Consider the following 10,526-nt stretch of genomic DNA (forward strand, 5'->3'; position numbering starts at 1 on the left):
GGTCTGGAGATCAAGGGCCAGGAAGGGCAAGGAGAGCCACCAGCCCGCAGGGACATAGCAAAGCTCTTTCAGTGATGCAGCAGGCTATGTCCAGCCTGGGGTGGCTGGGAAGGCAGCCCTCCCATCCCAGTGCAGCTCCACTGCCCTGGGGAAGGCAGGACTCCTCTCCCAGTGTTGCTGAAAGCCACTCACATGGCTACACAGAGCTGCAGTGACCTGCCAGAGGCACTGTCCCATTCCTAAAGATGGGGAAACATTTCTTGCATTTTTAAACAAGCATGATTTGGGCCCTTTAAAACATTCTAGGGACATGGCTTAGTGGTTAAGGACATGGCTTAGTGACGGACTTAGCATTAGGTTTATGGTTGGACTCAATGATCTTAAAGGTTTTTTCCAACCTGAACGATTCTACGATTTCCTTCCTGCACAGTGGTCTTTGAGTTAAACAGATGCACCTTATTTATCCCCCAGGCTTTGACAGAAAGTCCCTCCTGCATACCCAGGAACCACAGACGGAGTCTTTTAGTGCAGTTGCAGCCTAAGTCCACGCCCCAGGTACTGCGAGGGCTTGTGTCTACCAGCCTCTGAAATGCAGGTTCAATTAGGAGGCTGTCTTTTAAAAACCAGGGTAAAAAACAGGGCAGAAGGACTTTTCTTTAAACCAATCTACAAAGAAAAACTCACACAGGCTTGACCTGGGTGTCGTGGGAATTACAGAGTGAGAAAAAATTAATGGCATTTCTGAGCCTTCACTCAAAAACAACGATAATGCACCAGGCAGGGAACAGGGTAAGTTCAGTATCTCCCTGTGAGAGAGAGGAAAGCCACTTCTGCCAGGTCTGCCTGCAGGCACAAAGCCTCCCACAGACAGTTTGCAGGGCACATAGACCCAGGGGCTGCACCCAGAGTCAGGGGGGCAGCAGCCACCTCGCAAGGCAGCATTGCTCCGCAGTTCTTCCTGAGGAATTGTTTCCAGCCTGTTTTGATTTGGTTCCTTCCCAGCTTTCCTGTGACATGGCAGCAAAATCTGTTTATAGTGAAAACTACCTTCAAAGGGCATTTTCAATGGAAGCTGTAACCTTCTCCCTGGGAGAGCCAGGCAGGTTCATTGTTCTGCTGTCATGTTTCCTTTCCTTTGGTTTCTCAAGTCTTTTCTCCCTTGTTTCCCCCCTTGGGAACAGCAGAGATATTTCACACACCTCCCTGGTTCAGCAGGAGAGGCTTGTGGCAAGATTAGAGGAGACTGGAAATGGTTAGACATCTGCTAATTGGAAAGTTTGGGCTCTTTACAAACCCCTTTTCCTCCAAAGTGTTGCCTTCTTTGACTTAACTAGATGTACCATACTTCACTTGCAGGTTTTGGCAGAAAGACCCTCCTATCCCACTGCTGCACTCCTGTAGCACTGCTCTGCATGCCATGGATAGGTCAGGCAAGAATTTCTAATGTAAGAAGAAGCAAGGAAGGCCTCAACCGTACACATTGCTCCTTCTACAGCACAAAGCTACTGATGAGGATGCAGTCTGTTTCCCTTCTGGCTTGTTCATATCGGGCCAAAACAGAAACATCTACATTTTGGACCAGAAGGAAACCGAAGCCTTGGGCTGCAGGGAAGGGCAATGGTGGTAAATGGCTGATCTGGCAGAGAAGAGGGGAGCACCAGTCTTCACCCCTGCACTCGACTCTCCTTATGTCAGCTGATCACATCTCCACAGAGGTGGCCTGGACATGGGAAAAACACACCTCTCCCAAACACAGAAGGCTTCATGCCTCCCTCTTCTTCCTCCCTGCCCTCCTCCTTCCCTGCTCCCTTCCTTGCACTGCCTGCCTGTATGGAAAGTTATTGCCAAACATGTTTGATTACACTTCTCTGTGAACTTGATACAAGAGATATGAGAAAGTAATTTGGATAGGGAGCCCAGAAGGAAGAGCCTACATATTAGGAATTCCTGGGTTTGAATAGGGCAGGAAACATTTCTAAACCCAGAGAGCATTCATCTCCATAGGCTGGTATGTTATCTTTCAGAGTCTAATGACCTAACCAGATCTTCCAGCTTTATGAATACAAACTGCATAAAACTTCTGATAACCAGGGCTGACGTAGTCCTAGATAACAGGGATACGTCAGGAGCTCGGAGGAAAACAAGCTTGATTCTGACAAAGAAAGAAGGACTCTCCTATTAAGAAGGAAAAAAAAACCAAAAAAAAACCAAACAGTACAATTATCTAGTTAAATTTTCAAAGAAGCTTCTGCCATGCATGCTCAAGCAGATCATCCGTGTCCTCCAAGCCAACCCACACACCTGTCCACACAGGCAGAGCTTCTAAGCAAGTAAGTCCTATGGGCACGGGACCGGTATTCAACCCACAGCAAAGCTATTAGCACCTTGCAGCCATGTGCGTGAGTGACTGTGTGCTCAGGTGGAAAGTGTTATCTGAATGGAGCCTCTGTAGAGAAATGACACAAGCAGAAAGTAGCAGCTGGGGTGCACTACAGTAATAGACTTTTACCAGCAAACTTTTACAACAGCCATTGGAAATGAGTGGCCAAGCAGAAAACAGCCTGGTGATGTACTTCAACATAATGTTCTTGACGTTGTATCCCATCAAAGCTGAGCTGGAAAATAAGCAGTATCTGATTGTGGAGAGCCATACAGTGGGAACCTCTCACAACCATTGCTACTTGTCTGCCACACAAGCAGGCTGCTGGACGGGGGCCTCTTCTTCCTGCCCTTCACTGCTGTTACGACAAGCCAACGCAAGCCACCTACACCAGGCAATAGCCTATGGCCACTCTTGTGGGCACACTCTCATTTTGCAGCCAAAGTGAGTTTAGGCAGACTGGTTGCCTTCATCAGGGAAGGGCAGTTCGAGGAATAATTATGCTGCTCAGAGGAGTTCAGGTGAGATAGCTACAGCATTTTTAAATTCACACCCCATTTTTATTTTGCAGTCCTTTCTTTGAGCAGATAAGCCTGATGGTTTCATGGTTGCTATTTAGAAATACACAAGCATGTCTGACTGGAGCCATCTGCTTTCAGACCGGGGAGGACAGCCTGGCTTCTGACCATATTTGGATGTTTCTTTGCAGCCATATGGAAGAAAAATTGGAAATTTCAGTGTGGGGGAAGAGCCTACAGAGGTCCCCGATGCTGGTGAGGAGGTGAGCGAACACCTCGGGCTGAGCTATGCTGCCGTGTGGGCAGTAGCTACACCTGCAGGGACAGGGAAAACAGGGAACAGACTGGGAAGAGGCCATGGGCACTAGTACTAAAATGGGTGTACATAGTACTGAACGCTGCAAAGGAAGGAAGTGAGTAGCAGGCTAACACGATCTGCAGGGTCCTAGCACAAAGCTGCAGGGCACGTGGGGCTGAACGAGGATTAGCAAAGAGGGTGGAAGTGGGTACAACAGTTCAAACCTACATACATTCAAAATCTCTCTCACTGTAGCTGCGTCTTTGCTTCTCCAGATTGCTTGATGCTGACTTGCTTATCAGGTCCCCAAATCTCTCGATTGACAAAGTCTTATCCAAGTCCTCATCGTCCTCGGCACCAGGAGAGGCTTTCTCTGCGCGGTCTCTGCCCTGCACAGAAATCAAACACTGCAGACCTCTACAGCCCTCTGGATCCCTCTGCCCTGCAAATGGTGCTGGGCTTGCTGAGGAGCAGCAGGCTCCACACAACAGGGCTGAGGCATAGTTTCTCATTTAGAGGCACAGCTAGCTCTGCTCAAAACCAAGAGCCAGAACAGATCGGCAAGCCTTCCAGCCACGCTCTGCAGAGATACGTTAGCAGTCCTCCACACCTCCCTTGAGTGGCAGGTATCAAGGGGCTATGTCAGTGACTGTCCTTCCTACTAGAAGAGATGCATAGCTTTTATTTAGCTGGAATTTCTCTCTCCTCACATCTGACTGTTGCCTTCTGGCCTTCCGTTTGCCCAGTCTGCCACCCCTCCCTTTCTTAGACCTCCTCCATATCTCCCCCTGGGAAACAGCATCCCTGCTCTGGTGAGCTGCACCTGGGTCAGTGACCACCCTGTGCCTTCCCTCCTCCCCTCTGCACTCCTAGGGGCCCCCATTCCCCTAGGCATGCTTTCTTCAGGCTTTTCTGCCCATTTTCCTCCTGTTTCAGGCTATGGGTGCTTTTCTGCCTTTTGCTGGTAGAGACGCTCCAGGAAGACCATTGCCTGTGACCCCTGTCCTTTCTGCCTCCTGAGCAGCTGCAGCTGGTAAAATTTTCCGTTAATATAGCTGAAATGCCAGTGCGGAGCTGCTGTGGACTCCCGTGTTTCCATGGAAACGGGAGAAGGCCCAACTGTGACAAATCTGTCTGTGCTGGGCTGAAAGAGGGAGCAAGGCGGTTTTAGCCGAGTTGTGCCTCTCCTCGCATCCCCCAGCTGTTCCCAGCTGTGCCCCAGGAGCAGCTTGTACCTGTGGGTGAGACTGCTTCTCCTCTCACCTTAGCACCATTGTCCCGAGCCCAGCCTAAGCGGGGAGAGTCTAACTGCAAGCTGCCCGGCTCCGCCTGCTCCCTGCCTACCCCTTCCAGGGGCACGTGCAGGCACAGGGAGCCCGCAGAGCGACCTCTGGCCTTGCCTGGACCACAGCTTTGCTGTCCGCACAGGGAGGGGACGTAGGCCGTGGGCAGCCTCGAGGCACCCTTCGTGCAGACCTGTCCCCGGAGAGCAGAGGCTGCGTGTCCGACTGCAGCAGGCTGCCAGGACGCGGAACCCATACTCAGCCTGGCAGGAGCACAGTCCCCGGGGGAGAGATGGCCCCGCTGCTGCTGGATTCCCACCTCACCTGCTGCAGGCCGATGAAGACATCTCCTACGGGAGGGGACTCTCCAGCTGCCATTTTGGTTCAGGACCTAAGGGCCTGGGCAAAATATCAACCCTTTTCTTTCACCGGCAGGCACCCAGCAAGCCTGGAGAGTGGCATAACCTGTGGAGAGAGGGCAGGACAAGGGAATGTCGTGGGAGACTGCTGGCCACTGCTCTCAACCCCCCTGGCTCCTAACCCAGAGAGGCCACCTCACCGGCCCCCTCAGGGAACCTCCCCGGCATCACTGGGACAGACCTGTCCCCTGGAACACTGCAGCAAGGGGGCAGAAATGGCCCAGCCCGTGCTGCTTCGTGCACCGCTCCAGCAGCTCAAGGGCAGGTGGGACCCTGCCCTCCTTCAGCCTGCTGGCATGGAGGGTGCAGGGGCCAACCGAGGCGTCAGCTACGCGTAGCTCCCGCACGGGCTCTGCGGGAGAAGAAAAGGCTTCCTGCTCGGCCACCTCCCCGCCAGCACAACTGTGTAAAGCTGGGGGGTGACAGACCACCAGGGAAGGATAAAGTTGGAGAGATCGGGTGCTGGGAGAGCATACCAGGAGTGGGCAGTAGAGTGGTCCTGTGCCACCTAGCTTTAACTGAGCCCAAGATCCCAAAAGGGCCAGAAGGAACCTCAGAGGCATCTGCGCAGGCCAGAGAGACGGCACAAGGACAAACAGTTCACCACTCAAACACCAAACACCAAACACCGCATGTTACAGGGGAAGAGGCCAACCTTCAGGCTGCAGATCCGTGTCCTGTCTGCAGCGGCGCGGCTGAGGGACACCAGAGACCATGTAGACAATATGACTACAGCAGCCCGAGGGAATGCTCTGCCCAATATGCAGCTGCACGTGAGGAAGGCAATGAGGTGCCATGGTTGACAGGGAGTGGCATGGAGACTAACACAGAAACAGCTGCAGTCATATCATCTACAGCAACAGTACAGGCTGAGTTCAGTGGGGGCTGCACCCCAGTAAAAATTGGAGATGGCACAGAGACTGGCACTGGGAAGATACTGACCTCCAAAACCACATCTGAACTCATATAGAGAAGGAAAGAAGATGTAAGCACATGCACAGTGCTTTGGACACAGGGATAAGCAAAGTGTTCTCATCTCGCAGCACAAGAAAAGGGACATTCGTTAAAACTACAAGGGTAGAATACAAATTAATTCAAAACTGGCAAAAGAATACATTTTTTTCAGTAATGTCACAAAGGAGGAAAAAATCTGCAAAGTCAGTGGGTAGCTTGGCCATCTCTCTGGGTAACAAGTTGTCGTACTTATGACAAAGAAAATTAAGAGAAGTCAAAAACATCTTTCAGAACGAGCTATTCTCCAGCTGTGAAAGGTTTGGAAGAAGTATTATAGGTTATACCCTGGTGATCTGCTGAGGGGTTTCTTACTATCTTATCTGAAGTACCAAGTATGGGCTACTGTCCAAGACAGGCCACTAAAACAAATGGTCTAAAGGTGATACCAGTAAGGCCACTTCATCGTCCCTCCTATCTTTGAAGATCTCAATAAGGTGCTACTACAGCCTCTGCTTACTCTGCCCACCTGAAGAGCTCATTCAAACCGAAAAATTAGCTTACTCAAACCAAAAATCCCAGGGCTATCTGTATGGCAAGTTTCTGAGGAGCTAATCTGACCACCGATGAAGGATGCTTCCCTGGTCCACCCTCCTAATTATCAGGAACAAGGCAAACTTATTGGAAGAAACCCCTCAAAAACACATTGGACTCTTCAGTAATTTAATCCCTTGATGAGGCCTGAACAGCTCAAGAGAAATACGCTGCCAAGACAGACATCTAAAAAGCAAACGCAGAGTCCAGGCCATAACAAACAGGACAGAAAATAATGAAAATCCCCAATCTACTCTGTAGATCTTAAACTGTAATCTTCAACTTTACACCCTGTTTTCCAAGAAAAAGAGAGCAAAAGGGTTCAGAGGAGAAAGCAGAAAAAAGGAGAAAGGTCTGGAAATCATCTGTAAACAAAGAGTAAGCTGCTTTTTAGTAGGAGACATGATAGAGAAAAGGGTAATACATGGCTTTGGCTTTTATTTCCTTTCACATTTAACTGAAGAACAGGGTATCATTCCATGAAAGGAAACAGCAGCACATTTGAAACTGAAGGCAGGGAACGCTTTATTCCAGCAGGAAGAGCTGGTGGGGAACCGGGCTCTGCAGTCCTGCAGGGCCACGGCATCACAACTGTTAAAGAAAGGATCAGATATTTGTAAAGAGCATAACATCCACAGCTACAGACTGCCTGCAAAAACGTGTTGCAAGCACTGCTACTTCAGGGAATAAAATGACAACAGGGCTTTGGACAGCAGCTCCTGTAGTGGCAGAATCCCTAAAAACTAGCAAAACAGTAAAGGTAATTTAACAAAAAAAAATATGCTAATGCTCAGCTCCACCTCTGTGCAGCTATTGTGCTTTGTGGGGCCTCCAAAGGAAAGTGCAAACTATAAGCAACGTTGTGAAACAAAGTGCTTTGTTTCAGGTCAAGCTCAGGGTTATCTGGAGCTAGGCAGAGGCTCACAGGGGCATCTGTGCTCAGGCTGGAGGAAGCCTACGGCTGGGACAAATGCTGGATGCAACAAACCCTGCTGGCTCCAGCTTTGCAAGATGTTACACTGAGTTTAGAACTACAGCCTGACTGCATAAACGCAGTTCAAAGGGAGGGAAAATCCAGCACTTAGTCTTTTTTTACCCACCGAAGCAGTGTCTTCTGAATTATGCTGAAATTACATTACTGTAACAGTGATGCTGAACAGCTAAAAGCACGACAGTTGCACTAGCAGTAAAGTAAAACAGCCCTTGGGACATGCTTTGAAATTTCAGAGGGACTGTAAGATGCCCATGGAGTTGCCATCAATCCCCTACTCGTCACCCAGTGAAAGCGGGATGCAATGCATGGGCACCACGAGCCAGCGGGCCTTAGGGGCAGAGCTGCCAGAGGGGTCTGCCGCTTTGGGGCCAAGGGGCGAGGACAGGAGGCATGCTCCCCGACCTTAACCCTCCCAGCTTTCCTGCCTTCTCGAGAAGGGGGAGCCCATGGCCTGGGATCACTGGTGCTCCCTTTCTGTGCATTAATTGATGGCTGGCCACTAGAGGACACTTGCCCCTCACCCTGTGCAAGCGCTGGGAGAAAGGCTGGATGGACACCTACTTGGATCTGGCCTGGCTTTTCTATTACCCACAACAGACGGTGTTCAGAGCAGAGCAACAAAAAATTGCCAGTAGGCCAGAGGGATTGATTTGTAAGGAAAGGTTAGGAGCTAAATTGGTCTAGCGCAATATGGGATGACTAAGATGGGGAGGGAACAAGCCAGCAGTCTGGAAAGATCTCAAGGGTGTAAAACATGACAAAAGATTTTTTTTTCAGGTGGCCCTGCACAAAGAGACTTACAAATGGTTAAAATTTAAAAGAGAAACTTAAAATTAATATCAGGGAGAATTCTGCTAATGAGCATCATGCCGAAGCACCCAGTCTGCTGGCATCACTGCCTGGGCTGCCATAAGAACGCAAGACAAAAGGGGAAAGAAAAAAAAAAACAGTAAAGAAAACTGAATGAATGATACCTTCATCCTACTGTATCTCTTGGTTGTTGGGAGTACGTGATTCAGCATTCCCACTAGAAGTAATTTTCAGTAATAGAAGCATCATGCCAGCAGGCCAGATCTGAAGGGAGGCCAGAAGAATCCACAGCCTGGCGACCTGTGCGCACTCACACCTCCCTGCTCTCTCCACAAGCGCATCAGGAAACAGAACTGGCTCACCGAAACCACTGCACCTCGGACCGACCACCCAGGCTAAATGCATGCTGAAGGAAAGTGAGCAGGCATGCCCCTGCAATGCTGGCAGATATGGTATGGCATCTCCCACATGTTGCTAACAGGGACTCCAGTGGGGCTTCTCCTGAGCCCCAAAGGCTGCTTCACAGTGTCAGCGCAGCTTTCCTGTTTTGCTGAGAAAAACACATCTGGCATACCTTTGAGGGGCAGAGGTGAGCAGTCACACTGCCCCTCTGCAATAAAGATGAGCCGGGAGGGCTAGCACAGGCTGCCCCAGCTCCGTGGGCAAGGGGCTGCACCAAGACAGCCATCAGGCTCGGCATCCACCTCCTCAGCTCTTCCCTAATCCCCTGGCCATCGGGCTGGGAATAATTTAGCCGTGGAGTGTCTAGACAAGGAAAGGATGTTAAGACAGGGATAAAGCCACAGGGGCAAAGCTGGTTTGGGGACAGAAGAAGAGAAGAGACTCTGACTGATAAGACACAGATGGAAAGAGCTCAAAGAGGAGGAGGATTAGAGGCCTGGGAAGATTTTCCTGGGAAGATATACTGATGAGCCTGTCCACAGAGGAAAGGAGCAGGAGGGGTGCTGCTGCATACACCAAAGCATTCAGATGCTGCTGTGACAGTCACAGCCTCAAAGCCGAATGAAACAGGAGTGGGCCCTGCAGCCCCTGCTTCTCCCCTGCCACGGCACAGGAACAGACACACACACCAGAACGAAAAGGCAACACGTAGCACATGAAACACACAAAGTTTTCAGGCACAAAGGGTTTAACCTGTGGATCTCTCTGCCACACGGCTACGCCGAAACTAAATAATGCAGAAGTATTTTACAAGGCTCAAATATTTAAATGAATCCTACACCCTGAACTAGCCTGGATAAACCACCACGGCCATTCACTTCCGAAGCACCTGCTCCGTTCCCTGACGCTCCCTTCGCAGGGGTCCCGGGCAGGATGGATCTCACACGGCCGACAGACACGTACACAAACACGCGGGAACAAAACCCACTCCAGAACGAAGTACACCAGCACCAGACAGTGACAAGGAGACACCCCTCCACCGGGCGTGCGAAAGGCTCCGACAGACACACGGAGAGCTGGGGGAGCGAAGGGATGCAGGCAGGCACCGGGGATGAGCTGCACCATGCACCGTGCCGTGCCATGTCATGACGTGCCACCCGTACGGTGCAGTGCGCGGGACCACACCACGCCGTGCAGCATCCAGCACCGGGCACTGCGCCGTGCCCGGGACTGCGCTGCGTGCTGTGCTATGCACCGTGCCCCATGCACCGTGCCCCATGCACCGTGCCCCGTGCCCCGCCATGCAAGCAGCATGCAGCGCCGCGCGCCGTACCGCGCTCGGTGCAGCACCCCGCGCCGCGCACCGTGCAGCGAGCCTCACCGCGCCGTGCAGCACCGGAGCTCCCGGTGCACGCCGCGCCCCGCACACGGGGCCGGAGGAGGGCGGCCAGCCGGGCTCGGCGGGGCAGCGGCGCCCGCCACGCGTGTCCGCGGGGCCCGCGGGCTGCTGCTGCCGGGACAGCGGCGGGATAAGCGCCGGGACCCGCCCCCCCTCGGCCCCCGCCCGGCCCGTACCTCGCACCGCCGGAGAAGGAGAGCCGCCCGCCGCCGCGCCGCGCCCCAGCCCCGCCACCGCGCTCCGCCCGACACGTGCCGCGCCGCGCCGGCGGCGGGCGGCGCTGCGGCCTCGGACTCCCGCCGGCCCTGCGCAGGGCGCGGCGCGGGCCCGCTGCCCCGCTCCGTGCAGCCCCCGCTTACCGGAGGGGCTGCGGGGCGGCGGCGCGGGGCGCTCCCCCGGCGGCGCGGGGCGGTGGCAGTGGGGCGGGGGCCGGGGGGCGCGGGCCCCGCCGGGCGGGAGGGGGACGCTGGGGCGGGCT

General features: G+C 52.8%; 1 protein-coding gene across 1 annotated transcript in view; it reads right to left on the reverse strand.

The window, feature by feature from the left end:
* The window catches only part of SLC4A3 (solute carrier family 4 member 3), a 33,379-nt gene extending 22,880 nt beyond the window's left edge, over positions 1-10,499 (reverse strand). The window contains exons 1-3 of the mRNA XM_056349944.1: positions 10,225-10,499; positions 4,804-4,944; positions 3,429-3,585 (exon numbers count right to left, since the gene is read on the reverse strand). Of these exons, the coding sequence (XP_056205919.1) occupies positions 3,429-3,585; positions 4,804-4,857 (211 nt within the window). The 5' untranslated portion in view covers positions 4,858-4,944; positions 10,225-10,499. The remainder of the gene's footprint in view (positions 1-3,428; positions 3,586-4,803; positions 4,945-10,224) is intronic.
* Positions 10,500-10,526: the final 27 nt, after the last annotated feature.

This window comes from Falco biarmicus, chromosome 8 (assembly GCF_023638135.1).
Source record: "Falco biarmicus isolate bFalBia1 chromosome 8, bFalBia1.pri, whole genome shotgun sequence".
Classification (NCBI taxonomy): Eukaryota; Metazoa; Chordata; class Aves; order Falconiformes; family Falconidae; genus Falco; species Falco biarmicus.